Source organism: Tiliqua scincoides, chromosome 2 (assembly GCF_035046505.1).
Source record: "Tiliqua scincoides isolate rTilSci1 chromosome 2, rTilSci1.hap2, whole genome shotgun sequence".
In the NCBI taxonomy this organism is placed as follows: domain Eukaryota; kingdom Metazoa; phylum Chordata; class Lepidosauria; order Squamata; family Scincidae; genus Tiliqua; species Tiliqua scincoides.
The window spans coordinates 157,741,474-157,759,257 of record NC_089822.1 but is presented as its reverse complement, the minus strand read 5'-3'; the positions used below and the strand labels follow the sequence as shown (position 1 = coordinate 157,759,257).

The following is a 17,784-nucleotide window of genomic DNA, read 5'->3' as shown; positions in this document are numbered from 1 at the left end:
AGATGATTTTAAAAGGAACCTGTCAGAACAGACAAAATAAAATATTTCCTCACCCAGCATGTAATTAATCTGTGGAACTCCTTGCCACAGGATGTTGTGATGGCACCTGGCCTAGATGCCTTTAAAAGGGAATTGGACTGATTTATGGAGAAAAAGCCACAGGTTACAAGCCATGATGGGCATATGCAACCACCTGGTTTTAGGCATCAGCTAGCCTGAATGCTAAATGCAATGGACTGGCACCAGGATTCAGGTCTCTTGTTGTCTTGTGTGTTCCCTGAGGCATCTGGCAGGCTACTGTGAGATACAGGAAACTGGGCTAGATGCCAGATCCAGTGGGGCTCTTCTTATGAAGCTAGGACAGGAAGTCATGAATTTTCATACTACAGTGTACTTGGCATAATGATTGTTCTGGTCCTCTCAAATTAGAAACTCTGATGAAATCATTTTTGTGCTTATCCATCTGATTTCTGTTTCTTTGCTGTCAGGTCCTCAAGCAGCAATGACCTGGCTGTGCTCATCTCTCGTATGCAAAGAAATGCTGACCAAGTGGAAAAGGACATTCTTGCAACACAGTCCAAACTTAAGCAGGTAAATCTGGGAGACCAAAACTAGAACTATGCCATGTGCAGAAGATAAAGGGGGGGAGTGTTAAAGAAAGTCTTAAATAGTGCCACAGGAACCTGGATACCCAGCATGTACCCAACATCTTCATTCAGGCTTGATGAGCTTTCCATTGTGGCTTATGGGTATGATGCAAGAAAGTGTATACAAATTTCTATGGTCTTTGTTATGAAAAAAATGTTGAAAGGGAGAGATGGGTGTATCAAAGAATATTATAGAATTAAAGAGCTGGAGAATCCCCAAGGATAATACAGGTCAGCCTCTTGTAAGAGCAGAGTCTCTAGAGCTGAAAGATCTACAACAGGTGTTCATCAGCTGTCCTCTCACAAACCTCTTGCATTGATGTTCATCACGCCACTGCTTTGCAACTGTCTGTCTGTGCTTGGTTTTGGTAGAGCCATCAGGATTGTTCTGCTTTTAACAGCTGTGACGCCTATAGAAATTCATCGGGGGAACATTTTCTCAGCAGGCACATGCAGGAAGGAGAAGAAAAGAACATACCTGCTGAATTATTTCTTCCTGCCCTGCTATTAAAAGGCACAGGCAATGTGCCAGAAAAATCAAACTGACAGCTGTAGGCCTGGGCCCAGTAGCTCAGCTCACTTAATTGTCTCTCCGTTTTATCTTAGATTTATCTTAGAAAACGTGCTCCCTTTGAACAAAACTTTTTCTCCCTTGGTTTGCTGAAGGGTGCTGTAGCTCCCACCCCAGTTGCCAGTCCAGTCTCACCTGAAAGAAGGGCATGACACTTCCTTTTAACTTGTTTGGAACAGCAGAAGCAGTGGGAGGGTGACAAAGTGGTGGAGATCAGACTCAGGAGCAGCCCAGAACAGACTGTGTTGGGCCCCCTTGTGCTATCAGGGACTCAAAACATGAGAGCTGACTTGCTGGATCAAACTGAAGGCCCATCCACTCCAGTGTCCTGTCTCCAGTGTCAGCCCAGTGCCTCTGAGAAGTGTCATCGGCTGCTGTTCCTTTCGTGTCTGGGTGACTCAGAAGTAGACTGCTTCCTCTCAGAACATGGATGTCATTGCCAAAAAAGGAAATGGAAAAGGTGCAAAAGAGAGCGACTAAGATGATTGCTGGGCTGGGACACCTTCCTTATGAGGAAAGGCTACGGCGTTTGGGCCTCTTCAGCCTAGAAAAGAGACGCTTGAGGGGGGACATGATTGAGACATACAAAATTATGCAGGGAATGGACAGAGTGGATAGGGAGATGCTCTTTACACTCTCACTTAATACCAGAACCAGGGGACATCCACTAAAATTGAGTGTTGGGCGGGTTAGGACAGACAAAGAAAATATTTCTTTACTCAGCGTGTGGTTGGTCTGTGGAACTCCTTGCCACAGGATGTGGTGCTGGCGTCTAGCCTAGATGCCTTTAAAAGGGGATTGGACAAGTTTCTGGAGGAAAAATCCATTATAGGGTACAAGCCATGATGTGTATGCACAACCTCCTGATTTTAGGAATGGGTTAAGTCAGAATGTCAGATGTAGGGGAGGGCACCAGGATGAGGTCTCTTGTATCTGGTGTGCTCCCTGGGGCATTTGGTGGGCCGCTGTGAGATACAGGAAGTTAGACTAGATGGGCCCTTGGCCTGATCCAGTGGGGCTGTTCTTATGTTCTTATGACCTGTATAACCATTGATAGAATTAACAGCCCAATCCTACTTAAATTCCTTTGTGCCTATGCAGTGTTACCAACATGGCTTCCGCTGCATCCTGCGGGAAAATTTTGGCTGCTGGAGGTCTCCTTGAGGTAAGGGGATATTTGTGCCCTTGCCCCAGGGTAAGCCGCAAGAGCTGGAGCAGGTCAACTCCGACCTGTATCAGCTACGTAGCTGGTGCAAGTCCTCATTGATCAATGTTGACAGATCAGGCCCAGAAAGGTGGAATAGGATATAGTGTGCTCTGGTGCTGCTGATCCCACCACCCTCCTGGTCCCAAGTCACCTTCCAGCTGCACTAGATTTACCTGCTCCAGCAGGCATAGCTCCATGCACTGCTGCCATTGGGAAGGCAAAGTGCTTTATGGCGCTTTTGCAAAAGTGTGCACCAGCGGAACGCATGCTCTGTTGGCACAAGGAAACCATAGGATTGGCCTTTGTTTTTTTAAAAAAGGAGACCATTAGCCTTGTTTTAAAAAATCATCTGAGCCTAATGGCCATCATTTTGTCTATTGGGAGCAAGTTCTGGAAGTAAATTATGCATTATGTGATGAAGAACACCCCTGAGTTTGTGAAAACGTGTAGGCACAGGGGAACCATGGACTTCAGCAGAAACTAATTTTGCACTTCAGCACATTAGCTTTTCTTTATTTGCGACCACACCCTGCCTTCTCTGAAGGAAATGGTGCTCACTCATCTTCATTCCTCTGATTTCAGGACATCAGTAACCAGCAACAAGGCAAATCTTTCGAGTTCCAACCGGAAAATACCAAAAACCTGAAAGAAGCTGAGACATTATTGAAAGACCTCTTCCTCGATGTGGACAAAGTCAAGCGTCTCAAGCATCCTCAGGCCTTGGAGATAGAAAGAGAGTGAGTAATGAATCTGTAGCGGCCACCCCCTGTGTCTAGGCCTGGCTAAAATGAGGTATTTTTAACCCATTTCCACCCAGCCCACAGGTGTACACATTTGATCCCTGTTGCATATATGCACCATTGGACAGAAATGGCTTAATGAAGTGCATGGAGGCTCTTGATTGACATGAACAGGTGGTGAACTTCTGACCTGGTTCAAACCCTTTCATTCCCTTGGGCTGATTTTCCTAGACTCCCATTTCCTCACATTTTCTGTCTTCCCTCCTGTAAAGCATCAAGCAGCTCCATGACCGAGTGACGCACCAATGTGCTGAATATCGAGATCTCTATGAGAAGTTTACAGTTCCCGAAGCGTGCACCAAAGTGGACTGGGCAAAAATATTAGAACAAAAGCAGGTAAAGATGACTAATTGAATATATTGCCCCGTGCCTTTGTTAGTAAAATCAAACACTGGTCTTAGTCAAGAGAACCAAGGCTGTGATTTAAAAGTTCGGTTAGGTGTGGCAATGCACTTTGGGATGTTGTTCCTTTTCACCCAGTAGCAACTCCTCATTCTTCATTGCAGACAATTCCTGCAGTCCCGTCCCATCCCAAGTTTTGGGAATGAGTTGTGTAGGAGCCTGCTTCTGGAAGGAGGGTGCCCCACGGCTTTTAGGTGAAGTGAAGCGTATGGCATATTGGATCAGAGCCAGTAATATTTGCATAGTTGAAGGTTAATTTATCCAGCCCTTATGACAGCACATGTGTTGACTTGCTGTTGCAGATATGCCTACAGGCAAGTGCACGTCATTTAATGTGACACACAATCATGCTCTCACTTGCCTGTTGTCTGAGTTTATGAAGCAGCACTGAGGCCTGTGTGGAAAGGGGGATACCTTCCATGGGAATTTAGAACAATAATATTGAAGGGCTGAGAGGTACAGTCCTGGTTCCGTTACCTGACAGATACTAGGACGTTTCTAAAATGAAGGTCAGATTGCATAACATAGGTTAGTGGTCCATTCTAGACAAAGATGGGACACTTGTCATCTTATTAGAACTTGTCCTCTTCCAGCCCCATCTGAGTGCTGGTGTTCAGCTAAAAGGCCTTGGCAGTGACCTATCTTAGTGAAAGCAGTGTCAGAAATTCCTGGCTATATGGGTTGCTTATTCAAAGTAGGGCAAAGTTTTATTTACTGTAGAATGTTGATACACTTTCTATCATTTGGGTGTTGCAGACTTTAGTGGCAGCCTTTGGGCATCCCAGGTTAATTGTATCAGATTATGGCCCTTTATTCCAATCTCCCAGTGTGGAAGGGATTGTCACTCCTGAATCGGTCTTTTCAGCCACACCAGACGCTGTTTCAGAACCACCATTCAGAGTCTTTTGAGATTGAAGGGTGCCAACAATTCCAATCTGAGCATTTGAGATTTTCATACAAATGCTATTAAATTACAGCCACAACTTCTCCACTATATCATCCATCCTTCCTTGGTACAGCAGAACAGGTGGTTCTGTTAATTATAAATATCTGAGAGAAGCAAAACTAGGTGATCCATTAAAATTTCTAGATGGATTTCTTTCTTGTTATCAGACTACACTACATGGCACAAAAGGCTGTACACCAGCATCGTTGTCAGTGGGTAAGGACCTATGAACTCCACTTTCCCTGTTACACCCTCAGCAGGGACCACAACTCACAGCCTCCCAGGCAGCAGTATGATCACTCTGAGCAGATAAGTCCATCCCGTTTGGGTGTGGCAGTGTATTTCACCACTGAAAGCAAAAGTTCTGTGTGGATTGAACCAACCCACATTCTACAACATGCTAAAATGGCCCTATGTAGCAACCCTTAGCGATTAAAACAAATCAAACAGTTCTGGCATTGCTGTTCATGGAAGACATTTTCAAGAACTTGCACCATGCAAATTGATGGTTATGCTGTCCCATAATCACCTCTAGAGCCTTTTTGTCTCCCCTGTCATCCAGAGAATTACAGCAGAAGAGATAGGGCTCTCACTTTTAAATGCAGTATCTCTGCAATAAACTTGAGGGAGATTTTAAAAGGTTCACTAACTGAAAATAGCCTCCAGTCTTTGTTTTAATTGTGCCTCTGAAAGTAAATCCTCTTGAGCTTGTAATCCAGAAAAACAAGAACCTGTCTAGCTACTCAAAACATCCCTCTTGCCCCAGACATGAGGAAAGGGAGTGGTCAGTGACATGCATTCAACCAAGGGCATGAGAATGTCCTATCCCCTCACTTGGGGCCTCAGAAGGGAGAGATGCCTTCCTTCCCCACTAAGCCTCTCAGGTTTCCATTGTTGCCCAATGACTGAGGGACAACACACACACCCTTTTCATTGATACCAGCGCAAGCCATCCTCTCAGGGCAGATAGCAGCAGTGGGTGCTTGATCAGGATTGCAGGGTTTCTCTGAAGGGGGTGCCAGAGGAGTACTGGCAGCTACCACCAGTTGGTCTCTTTCTCCATTGGGGAGGTGACCAAAGAAGTGGTGTGTCCAGCCCAACAACTAAGCAGAATTGAAAAAGAATAGCGCTGTCATTTGTTAGTTATTGTGGCCTATTATATGTCACCCTGGTCAGTCTCTTGAAGACCAACTGAAAAAATCTTTTAAATAACATAAATACATAAATTTACCTCTGTGTTTGTTGCAGAAAGAACTGAATTCTGGGAAATATGGACCTACTATGCCAGAGCTGGAGAAGCAAATAGCAGAGCACAACGTCCTTCAGAAGGAGATAGAAGCATATGGCCTCCAGATTAAGAACCTCCATAGTCCAGTAGGATGGCATTTGTCTCCTTTCAGATGCAGTGACGCGTAACATAACTTCACAACTTTGTGTTGTGGACAATAGAGTTGGCTATGTTATTTCTGGAGACTTTTTCCCCCCAGCATGATGTAACATCATTAAAGGCCAGTCCTATTCTGACATTATGCCAATGTTACCTGGACTCCAGTGAAACATCTGTCATATCCTAAGACCATCCTGGCAATACTACATGATGGCACCCTGACAATGGTGCAACAGGGCCCAATTCCAAGCCTGTCCCGGCAAGGCAAAGCTGGCATAGCCCCTCCTGGTAAAACCCCAGTGACCATAGAATATCTGTGGTAGTGGTGTGTCATGACCATGACATCAACATATCATCCATGTGACGTCCATGATATATTGCCATGATGTCGGCATGTCATCTGTGTGACATCCATGTGTCATTGGTGTTGTGAACAAGGACTCAATCACTGCATCCAATCAGTCCAGTCAGTCCCAACACTGGCAGCCAGAGATAGTTGTGGCTGCCACCAGGATGAGCTGAGCAGGAGGTGGGGACAAATGCAGGGCCAACGAGTGCCCAATGCTGGAGTAATACCCCCCTGCCAGCCACTAGGAATGAGCAGTACAGCAAAAGGCACCATCCCCAACCATGTTGGAAATCAGTACTGAATCAGAACTGTGAAAAATAAGTCTTCATGTGTTGTTTTCACTTTAAATGCATCAGGTTTTTAATATATTGTATGCAGTAACACAAGGTCTGTTTTAGCTTCAGCATAGTCTGTAATGTAAAATATAGTTGCAATAGGTCATCAACCATTTTGTACATGTTCTCTCTCTCTCTCTCTCTCTCAAAACAATCAGGATGCAGCAGATTTAAAGACTCGGTATAAGGACTTACTGGTAAGAATCTTCTTCAATGACTTTGAATATGACTTTTCTTTTTTAATATTTACTGATGACTGCCAGATTCAAAGTGGGCATGGCTGGAAAATTAAATTTAGTGACTGTTGCAGATTAATAGATTCCTGAACTATTTATAGACTAACTGGAAGGGTGAGGGTAGAAATGCAGTTGATATCAAGCATTTAAGTGCCATGGATGCAATATTAAAATACCACACGCACCACACAGTGATTAGCAAGTTCCAGGGTCTTTGGACCCACTTCACCCACTCTGTTAGGCCACAGGATTTACTGAACACTAACTCCATCCTCCCATCCTCCCACCCAACCAGCCAACTATTCATTGTGAAGGTCCTCGACTTGTCATCTCTGTGATGCAGAAGATAGAATATGGTTGTTAACAGTCCAGTCCTAACTAACTTTTCAGCATCAAAGTAGCCGTGCCAGTGGGGCATTCACTGTAACCTGCAGTGGTGGTGGGGACAGACATGGAGGCCTCCTCAAAGTAAGGGAACATTTGTTCCCTTACCCTGAGGCTTCATTTTGGCTGCATCAGCATAGGAGAGTTGGATAGCATTGGGCTGTTAGTGTAGGAGAGCCAGATTTACACAGCCAAATTCCTTTTCATAGCCAGAAAAGTTCAATGATGGCCTCTAGTTTTCATCCTAAACTACTTTGTGGAATTGTTGTGACATTAAATGTTGGGAAGTGTAGAGTGATAGTTTGCTTGCAGAAGTTCTCAGGTTCAGTCTCTTGCCTCTCCAGGTGAGAATGGAAAAGATCCCCCATCTAAAATCTGCCAGTAAATATAGGCAATATTGAGCTAGATGGACATCTCGATAGATAGCTGACTTGTCTCACAAGGAGGCTGCTTGTGCATTAAAGTCTTCTAATTCCAATCTGGCAGAAAGCCTCTATCTGGAGAAGCCAGAGCTTGGGCAGCCTCTATACACATCTACAAGGCTGTACGAAGGAGCTGGGTTACCTTGCAGAGCAGCAGAACAAGATCTTGAGACAGGATTGGAGTGACCAAATGATTGACCCCCAGCTGGTACGGCGTGAGTATGAGGTAAGAGGGGCTGTAAAACCTGGTGGGGATGAATAGAGGATGTGGTGGTTAAGAATTCAGTTAAAAACTCAGGTTTAAATGCTTCTTTGCTTGTGAATCCATGCATTTCTGAATCCAGGGCACAGTTTTAGCTGGCATGAGCTGTTGTTGATCTGGGCCTCAGTTTCCTTAGAACTTGGGGTACTATTGAAATGTTGTCTCAATGACCAGAGCTTCTAAAAAACAGGACTGAACCAAATCACTACCATTTGGGGGTGTGGGGTACCATTAGTTTGCTCTACCCTACCATCACAGAACAGCCAATGCTCATGTAGACATGCCAGCTTCCAGGACAGTTTTGGTTAGTTAATTTTTCCCCACCACGTTTAGGGGATTGTATTGTTTGTTAATCTTTTGAGCAAAAATAACAGAATCTTCTGGTGCCTTAAAGATTTAGGGCCCAATCCTATCCAACTTTCCAGCACCAGTGCAGCTGCAATGCAACCCCGGGGTAAGGGAACAAATGTTTCCCATACTTAAGGAGGCCTCTGTGACTGCCTCTCCATTACAGGATGCAGCGTACGTCCCATTGGCACAGCTGCATCAGCGCTGGAAAATTGGATAGGTTTGGATAGGATTTAAACATGAAAAGCTTATACTGTGATAAGTGTGATAGTCTTTAAAGTGCCATAACACTCATTGTTATTTTTCCCATCATGAAGGACTAGTGTCAGTATTTTTCAGAATTTGGAGTGTTTTGTATGCAGATGCTTTCATTTCTTTTGCAGGACTTCAAGCGTGATGAGCTCCTTAACCAGGAAGAGTATGTGAATATGCTCCAGGATGATGGGGAGAGGATGATTGAACTAAAGCATCCAGCTGTGAGCCCAATACAGGTAGGTGCAGAATTTGGAATCATTTCTGTCCCCACATTTTAAAAAACAGGGAAAGATGTTAGGGAACATATCACCAGAGAGAGGAACTCACTAAAACAATAACCTCTCCCCAACATATAGATATTTTTGTTGTTGTTGGCACGAATTGCATATAAATACCTGTTTATTTTAAGATCCTTTGTAGAATGTGTTTAGCAGAACAACCCAGTTTGCATGTTAATTGAAATAGTGTTTCAATTACTTCATAGCCTATCCCCAGTGGTGGACTTCTAACTCAAGAAGGCCCTGGGAACCATCTGAGGCCAGAGTGTATAACTTGTGCGTGCACACTCAATCCCAGGATGTTTGTACAAGAATTCTTTCGCAAAACTACTTGACAATAACTTACTATTTAGTAGTTTTGCAAAAGAATTATTAATATTAATTACTGTAATACTTGTAGGCCATCATTCAGTGTTAAACACTCAGGCCGAGAGAAGAACCAAACAAAAAGTCTGGCACCTGCTGTAGTCTTTTTAATGGGGTTCTCTCTCTCTCTCTCTTTCTGCGTGTAAAATAAACACACACTATTTTGTTTACAATAAAATACAAACATTAAACTGAACTTTAATGTTTTACATATTTCTATTTTCTATTAACCTAGGATAGCACATAAGAAATAAGTTTAATACTGAGACCCCCAAGTAATGAACAGGTAGGCTGTTCAGTTTTTGAAAGTAACAGACCTTAGGGCGCAATCCTAACCAACTTTCCAGTAGTGAGGTAAGGGCAATACAACCCTGAGGTAAGGGAACAAACATTCCCTTAGCTTGAGGAGGCCTCCATGAATGTCCCCCAACTGCAGGATGCAGCACATGCCCCACTGGCAAAGCTATGCCAGTGCTGGAAAGTTGGTTAGGATCGCGCCCTTAGTTGAACAAGTATAGTCTGGGGAGGCCACATGAAAATGAAGTTCAACACTGTCTCTCCAGCTGAAATAGGAGCTGTGGCTGGATTCTAGTAACTCAATTTCTCAGAGACACAGAAGAATACAGTACTTTCTAATCTTAAAAAAAAGTATACTGGGAATGAGTTGCTTTGCAAGAATAAAATAGGTGGTTGTATGTTTTATGGTATACATGGGTTGTAGAGAAATTTGAATTTGAGTATTTCAGAAATATTGAAACTTGCCCATTCCAGTTCACTATTGTACTTTAAACCTGTTCATTTATAAAGATACAGGATCAATTTTCCTCTATCAAATTTTGGAAGGCATATTATTTCTGTCCTATAATGTCAATACTTTTGCGTGCATTCAACAGCCAGCATTATCTGCCACTGGCAGACCTGGAACTAACTGAAATGACCAAGAAGAAACTCAACAAAAGGAAGTGATGCAGCTAGGCAGAAACATATAAGAAGTTCTGTTTCTTATTCTTACTGCAGGCTCACCAGGAAACTCTGAAGAGCGAGTGGCAGAATTTTCTCAATTTGTGCATCGGCCAGGAGAAGCACCTGACAAACATAGAGAATTATAAAAAGGTAAATGGTGCTTGCAGAGGAGGTAATGATTCCAGACGGTGAGAGATGCAGGACCTGGGAAACCTTTGTCTCTTTTCTTAAAATCTTGTTTCCAGTCCTTGTGATTGTATGTGGAAGTTATTCAAAACATGCAAAAAATGTCAGCTAAATGATACACTGTAAAAGCCAAGCAAAGTTTGCATAAAGCTTAGTGGTCAAAGGCTTTGTGTGTTTCTACACTTCTTACTCGCTATCTTGGGCCATCCCCGCTGTTTCACCACCTACTTTACCTGCAAACATCTCATGTCTCCCTTCTCAGCCACTACTGTATTTGGATTCTTGGAGAAAAATTAAACAAGTTATTAAGTCCTATTGATAACATTAGAGCATATCCCTGGGTTTTTTGTGCTTTAGCACCAAATGGCCCCAGTGTGCAGCACAAGCAAAATTGGTGGGGACCAATGTGAGCCCAAACATTGATATTTTGAAATGTATGTGTTCTGATTATGGTGAGCGTGTGCCTTCCTGAAAAGGCACAAGTGTACGTATACACTCTGCAGTATGAAAGTACAACAGAGGTTGCAGTCTCTTGCCTTCATGGCTGAAGAAGCATCTTCTGACTCTTTTTTCTTGTCTCTTTTGTCCTAGTTCTATGATGATGCTGATGCAGTGAGCCAGTCATTAAACAAGCTGAACAATGATCTTGATACAAAATATAGCAGGTTCAACAAAGACAGCCCTGGAGTGGTGTCCGACTTAATCCGCCAGCTGGAGGTAAGAACCACAAGGAGGAACCAGTGAACTTTAGCAGGTTCTTAGGTCTTAATTACCAACCTTTAACAGCTATGTCTTTCCTGGATGATTATTTTGACAACCAAACCTAATGATTTATTTTATTTATCTAAATTCAGTGATGTGTATATGTGTATAAACCTAATGATTTATTTTATTTATCTAAATTCAGTGATGTGTATAGCCAGGAAACTATAAGTTATACAAATGGCTTGTGTCATATCATTAACTTGGGTGAAGACAAGCAAGAATAGATGGGAAAATAAGAAAGGGATGATGAATAGCTCAAAAAACAGCATCGTGTCCTGTGTATTGTGGCTGAGTAGTTCCCTAGAATGTCTCAATTAAGAATTGACAACACAAAAGCCCTGTTCAGACAATCAGTGTGTTCAGTGAACACGTGGAAGAGGACATGGGATCATGGTGATTGACCCTGTTCTTCTCATCTCCATTCATGTGTGCTGGCAAAGTCTTCCCTGGCGCAGACAACACTTACTGTTCTGCTAGGGAGCCTCCACAAAGAGCCTCCATGCATCCCCAGTCTTTGCGCTGGCCTGCTGCATCTACCCAGAAATATGGGTGCAAAGCCTGCTGGGGTATTGGAAGCAGATGGCCGGCGTGGAGACTGGGGTGCACAGAGGTGCTTTGCAAAGGCTCCCCCACGGAACGGTAAGTGCCATTCACACAAGGGAGGGCTTATGCAGGGTGCCAGATCTGGCCCACGGGTTGGAGTCTGGCAAGCACAGGCTAAACAGAACCTAGTGTTTGCAGGATTTCTAGTCAATCGGGGAGAGCCTTTGCTTTGCTTTGATGAATGGATGAAGATTTGGTGCAGACATAGGTAGCAAGTGCAGTCCTGACCTTTCTCTTTCCATTTATATGAAGAATGCAAAAGTTGTCCCATCAGCATACCTCAAAGAAGGATCTCCTGCTTCTTGACCACTGCTGTACATCCTGTGGCCCTCTAAGCCAAACCCAGCTTACCCTTCATATATGGCAGCTCAGTAAGCCCCTTTTGGATTGTCAAACACCTAGCAAGCCGCAATACATAACTGATGAATTGTGTTTGGCTTGCTGGACCCCAGGCCTACTCTAGGCTATTATATATGCCACCAGAATATAATTTTAATTATATAATTAATTTAAATATAGGTTTTAATTCTCTGCTTCTCATTCCCATCTAGAATGATGAGAAGATGGTGAAACATGCTGAGAAGAGCATAGCTGAACTGAAAAGGAGGAGCAAAGAGATCAGTCCTTTGAAATTGCGCAGAGTTCACCCTTCTCAGCCAATTACTCTGGATACAATCTGCAACTGGGATTTGGGTGATGTAAGAAGATAATGTCATGTGTGATGGGAGCAGGTCCACCTGAAGCTCTATCCTTTACTCATGCGTATCACCCTGTGGTTTCTGAAGTCTTGCTTAAATCTCCCTTCTGCTGTTTCTGTTCTGTCCCAACACAGCAGGCTGAAAGGAAAGTGGCTGTGAAGTATCTCATGTTGTCTTTTGAACAGAAACATTGATACCGCTCTGTCTTTTGAACAAGATGACAGCCTTATGCTCTGAGCAGAAATAGGGTTGCTGTGACATCTAGCTCCTCTACTATGATACCAGTTTTAAGCAACATTGTTTTGCAGATTTTCCTGTGGACCTGTCCCAAATATTCCAACTTCCTTCTAATGCCCACTTTTGGCCAATTAACACCCTCCTTTTCCAAGAACAACAGCTGTGGTGTGCAAAGAAATGAACATAACTCCTTATCAGTTGAGCAATTAACAAGAATTTATTGCTACAAATACATACGCTCCCTGCAAGTCCTCTTGTCCAGAGGCTTTCCTTCCCCCAAACTCCACTTAACTCAGTGGGTAAAGGTCCGAAGCCTCCATTCCAAGTCCAATCCAGTGTCCAAAGCACAGTCCAGTCTTCCCAATCCAGTGTTCTGCAGCAGAGTCCCTCCTCTCCAGCAGTGTCTCCTCCAGCAGAGTCCTGGCAGTCCTCTCTTCTGTGTCTTCCAGCAGAGTCCTGGCAGTCCCCTTCTCCTGTAGGTCTGGGTCAGGTAGCTCTGTCTGGTCAGGGTCCCTCTTGGTCAGGTAGCGTCTCCCTCTGGGTCAGGATATCTCTTGGTCAGGTAGCCCTGCTCCTTCTGAAGCTGCCTTTTATCCCACAGCCCCTTGTTAAGTCCAAATGCAGTTCAGTTGTGAGCTACCTCCTTTGCTCATTCAAAGTCCCATCAAGGTCAAATGAAGCTCATGTGTCCATCCAGGTCTCCATTGGTTACAGCTGTGGAGCCAGCCCTTCCCTTCCCAGAGCTGTCAAACAGCTGTCAAAACATGGAATCGCTGTCAACACCACATCATCCACCTGATGATCTTCTGATCTTCCATTACAGGACCGCAACACACTGTCCCCCATAAAAGTATAATTGACTGGCCTCTAATCCACTAATATCAGGATTGCAATGCAGTTTCTGAATGCCCCACCCCTTGAGCTCAGGAACAGAGTCCCCTTCACTGGCCCAGCAGCGATTGTGACTGCAACAATGGTGACAGTGGAGATTGGAGGCCTCACTACCACCAGCACCTAGAACACTAGCATTCCAGGGATACTAGCAGATGTAATTTTATGGATACAGAAAACTACATCTCCCAGGATTCTGAACATCTGTGTGTTCCAGATGCTGCAGAGGAGAGGGAGAAATGTATTTTAGGCTTCAAGGTATCCCTATCTGTTGCTTCAGACCAAACAAGTGAAAGTGGGAAGGGGGTTAGGCATGTGTAGGGCATTCTCTTATAGCACAAATTATTACCCAAAGTGAAGAACTATGAGCATGGGTTGGCACTCATGTGGGATATGTCAGAATGTTATGAGCTAAGTGAATTCAAATCCTACTCTCTGTAAAATTTGGTGGCATCACTACTCTTGATTGCTGCATTAACATGAAGTACCTGCTGTGGTGTAAATGAATGCTGCATGTCTCCATTGTGGAGACATTCAGATCTCCAAAACCTTGAGCATGCTGTATTTCATTTCCACTACCATCACTTTCGTTAAATCCTCAAATTTCAACACGCATATTCAGAGAATGCATTGGGGGGAGGTGGAATGAAACACTATGCAATGATTAACCCCATTATTGAGGGGTGAGTACATGATACGGCACAGCTTAAGGAGAAAAGATGGTCCGTATTTTTGTACTTCTCTGTGCTCAGTTATGTCCAAATTGCATAGATCATTTAAGTACATTAACAGCACAATCCTGCCTATATTGGCTTGAGAATAGCACTTGTTGAATTTAATGGGGTTTGCTCCCAGGTAAGTGTGCATAGGACTGCGGCCTAAAATAGGCCCAAAGCACCCCCCACCATTCACATTTGGACATTGAAGGTCAGGATTTTGTGACACCCCAAAAATATTTTGTATTTGTATTATTTTTTTGCAAAAGTGGCCTAAAACCCTTTTCCACCCCTTTTATTTCAGGTGCAATTTGAGGTGGGTGAGAAGTATACTCTGAAAGATAACAGCAGCCAAGAAAACTGGGTGGTGCAGAACTCTAACAGAGAGACTAAGACAGCTCCTGCTGTTTGCTTCTCCATCCCGCCACCAGATCTGGAAGCTCTGGATAGAGTTAACATGTGAGTATAAAGCTTTGTGTTTTCTCCTCTGAATACACAAGTAGGTGAGAATACATTTTGTGTCTATTGTTTACAGATACTGTTGGATACAAGCTTCATAGGTAGAGTTGTGAAGCTTACACATGGTGGCTCCACATCAGAGTTTGTGAAATAGGGATAATAGCAGCATCTGTATCACATGGTTATTGGAGGGTATTGGAGCCATAATTGGACTCCATGGCCTAAAATGACTTTGATGGCCCCTTCCAACTCTATGATTCTGTAGCAGAAGACTCCAAGGTTGGTTCATGTTGGCTGTAGCATATATAAGCAATGTACATGTGTACCATATCAGGCTTCCATATGCCTGCTGACAGAATGGAGATCTCATGGTATGAACTGGCCCTACCAAATACCACTTTATAAATGAATGCAGCCTAGTTGTATTATCCTGACATTCTCTAAAGTGGACTAGCTCTCACACAACCTGGTTATATTCATGTAGACAGTGATCACATCTGGGTGCTGATTCACACCATAAAATGTCCATGTGATCAGCCACCATGCAAGAGCCCCAACTGGTGCATGTGGACTCCTAACCTGTACACATCATTATTGCTGCAATGGTGATTCAGCCTTAAGGCTCTCTGGTAGTACCCTGTATAAATATAATCTGGAGAAATGCTGGTCATTCTGCTTAAGGGACTCATCTGCTTGGCCAGTAATCCCTTTTTGTCTGGACTGGTTCTTTCGAAATGCACACTATTCATGTAGCTCGTTGCTTAGCACACTCCTTGAAACAGGAATTTTAATTAGCTTATATACTTCCAAGTTCCATACAAGTTGCACTTTGTAGATTCTATTCCCTCCCAATGGGGACCCTGTGAATCTTTGATATTCTTTCTAATTAGTACTCTTTTCTGGTACTCCCGGGGCATCACATCTATCTAAAAGTGTTGACAACTCTCTAAAGCTAAATGTGATATTTCTAAGAAATATTTTCTCTCTCCAAAATACGCACCCTAAAATATCCTTGGGCCTTTGCCACATTTTTATATTTCTACTACACTCTCATCAACTGATGACATTTCCTACACACACATGCAAGGCACACACACACTTTAAGCATGCTTTCTGTTTCACCTCCTCCAAGCAACCAGAAGTGTCAATGGGTATGATGTATAGCCATCTCCTGTCTATTCTTTGTGTTTCCAAAGTCTGGCCCACAGCTTATTGTCTCTAGGATTCACATCTGGTAAAAATGCCCTTAGTGGAAGCCATCTGAGCAGTTTGTACAAAAAGGTGAAATTAACATAAGATCACAGCCACCTGGTAGACATGACATTAGAAAGCACCAAAGTTGAAGAATGGGCTTCATCAACCCCATTCAGCCAGTAAACGGACAAAACCACTGTGATTATAGGTACACCTGTAAGATGACAATGTGGTGACACTGGTACAGTAAGGCTCTCGGTTACAATGGTTTGGAGGAGATGAACATAGGTATCTTCTTGAACTGAGATTAACCAATCAATCTATCATTGGTCTTGAGAAATCCGGGAAAAACCATCCCTCCCAGGGGAGCACAGAACCCCATGGTTCTGAGTTAGTAGTGGTTTATTTCTTCCCATTCACCCAAGTAATGCAACTAAGAAAGGCTGTCAACCAGCAGAGAGACCCTCATGGTGAGAAAAAAGCCTTGTACTAAACCTGAGATATTAAACCCACACTGCTGGTGGCAGTGAATATCTGAACATGGGTGTCAGAGTCTGTTTGCTGTTGATGTGACCTGAGGGTAGTGAGAAGATCAGCATCACAAAGGTGAGCCTAGTTCCTCTCAGTGCTACTTCTGAGGGATCACCAGAAAGCAATGTGTTTGTAAAGTAGTCCCAGCACTTGATCTGAAGGCACATGATATGGAAACCTGCTAATGTTAAGCAGATCTGGATCTGGCCTGTACTAAGAAGGGTGACAACCAGGGACCTCAGTATATGCTATCTTGAGTTCAATCACAGAAGACAAACAGGACATAAATGAACCAGGAAATAGTAGAATTGACCCATGTTAATTGTTGTGAAGTTAAAAAAAACAACAGCAGGTGCTATTTAATTTGGAATACAAATAATGTGATTTTGTTAGACTAACCTTCCAGCATACTTTGGTAGACAACGAGTGCTGTGAGCCAGTGAGCAATGCTGATTTCTGCCTGTTGCATGTAGGCTGGAAGGTGAGCTGGGTGCCGTGAAACAGAAGAGAGCAACAGTCCAGAACACACTCAGAAGCTGCCACAGGGAACCAATTAAATCCAGTCATCATGGTATGTCAGCAACCAAACTGATTTCCTGCTGGAAATCAAAATGCCATTGCGATCTGATGGGGGGTGAAACCACTGTGCTGTATTCCCAGGAGACTTCAAGATGGGTTGTGCTGCCTATTCAGTAATTCATTTTAAGATGTAGGTTTGTAGCTGGCATCCCAGGGAAGGATTACCATTCCAAATGCAGGCGAGAAATGAGGGGAGGAACATCTATAAGAATGCCAAATGTGCATTTGTATGCACACTGAAAGCTCCACTTGCTTGAACAAGGGTGTGATTGAGGGGAAGCACACACAGCAGAGTTTTGGGACCTCTCCTGCAGCAGAAGCAGTGATATTATTTTTTCAAAAAAATGTAGTCAAGAAGAAGTATCAGGCTCAAGAGCAGGCGACCTAAGAAATTTGCCTTGTCTGTACCCTTTTATTTATTTTTTGCTGCCTTAGAGACATTATGCAGCACACATTACATTAACAGTAAACTCCTATGCCTGTTCACTCGGAAGGTAGTCCCATTGCATTCAATGGAGCTTACTCTCAGGAAAGCATTATAGGATTGCAGCCTAAAGCAACAATCTTAGGCCACTGTCCCTTTGAGGAAGTATAGCGAATCCTCACTTAAAGTTGCTGATAGGTTCTTGAAAACTGCAACTTCAAACAAAATGACTTATAACAAAACCCATTTTACCATAGTCTAATTCACTGGTTCTCAAACCTTTAGCACCGGGTCCCACTTTTTAGAATGAGAATCTTTCGAGACCCACCAGAAGTGATGTCAT

The 17,784-nt window shown here is 43.5% G+C and overlaps 1 protein-coding gene across 1 annotated transcript in view; it reads left to right on the top strand.

Moving 5' to 3' along the window:
- The first annotated feature begins 495 nt into the window (after window positions 1-495).
- The window catches only part of EVPL (envoplakin), a 29,219-nt gene continuing 11,930 nt past the window's right edge, over window positions 496-17,784 (top strand). Inside the window, exons 1-12 of the mRNA XM_066613373.1 lie at window positions 496-591; window positions 3,008-3,162; window positions 3,438-3,561; window positions 5,822-5,947; window positions 6,803-6,841; window positions 7,751-7,912; window positions 8,680-8,787; window positions 10,213-10,308; window positions 10,936-11,061; window positions 12,264-12,410; window positions 14,559-14,713; window positions 16,912-17,009. Of these exons, the coding sequence (XP_066469470.1) occupies window positions 529-591; window positions 3,008-3,162; window positions 3,438-3,561; window positions 5,822-5,947; window positions 6,803-6,841; window positions 7,751-7,912; window positions 8,680-8,787; window positions 10,213-10,308; window positions 10,936-11,061; window positions 12,264-12,410; window positions 14,559-14,713; window positions 16,912-17,009 (1,399 nt within the window). The 5' untranslated portion in view covers window positions 496-528. The remainder of the gene's footprint in view (window positions 592-3,007; window positions 3,163-3,437; window positions 3,562-5,821; window positions 5,948-6,802; window positions 6,842-7,750; window positions 7,913-8,679; window positions 8,788-10,212; window positions 10,309-10,935; window positions 11,062-12,263; window positions 12,411-14,558; window positions 14,714-16,911; window positions 17,010-17,784) is intronic.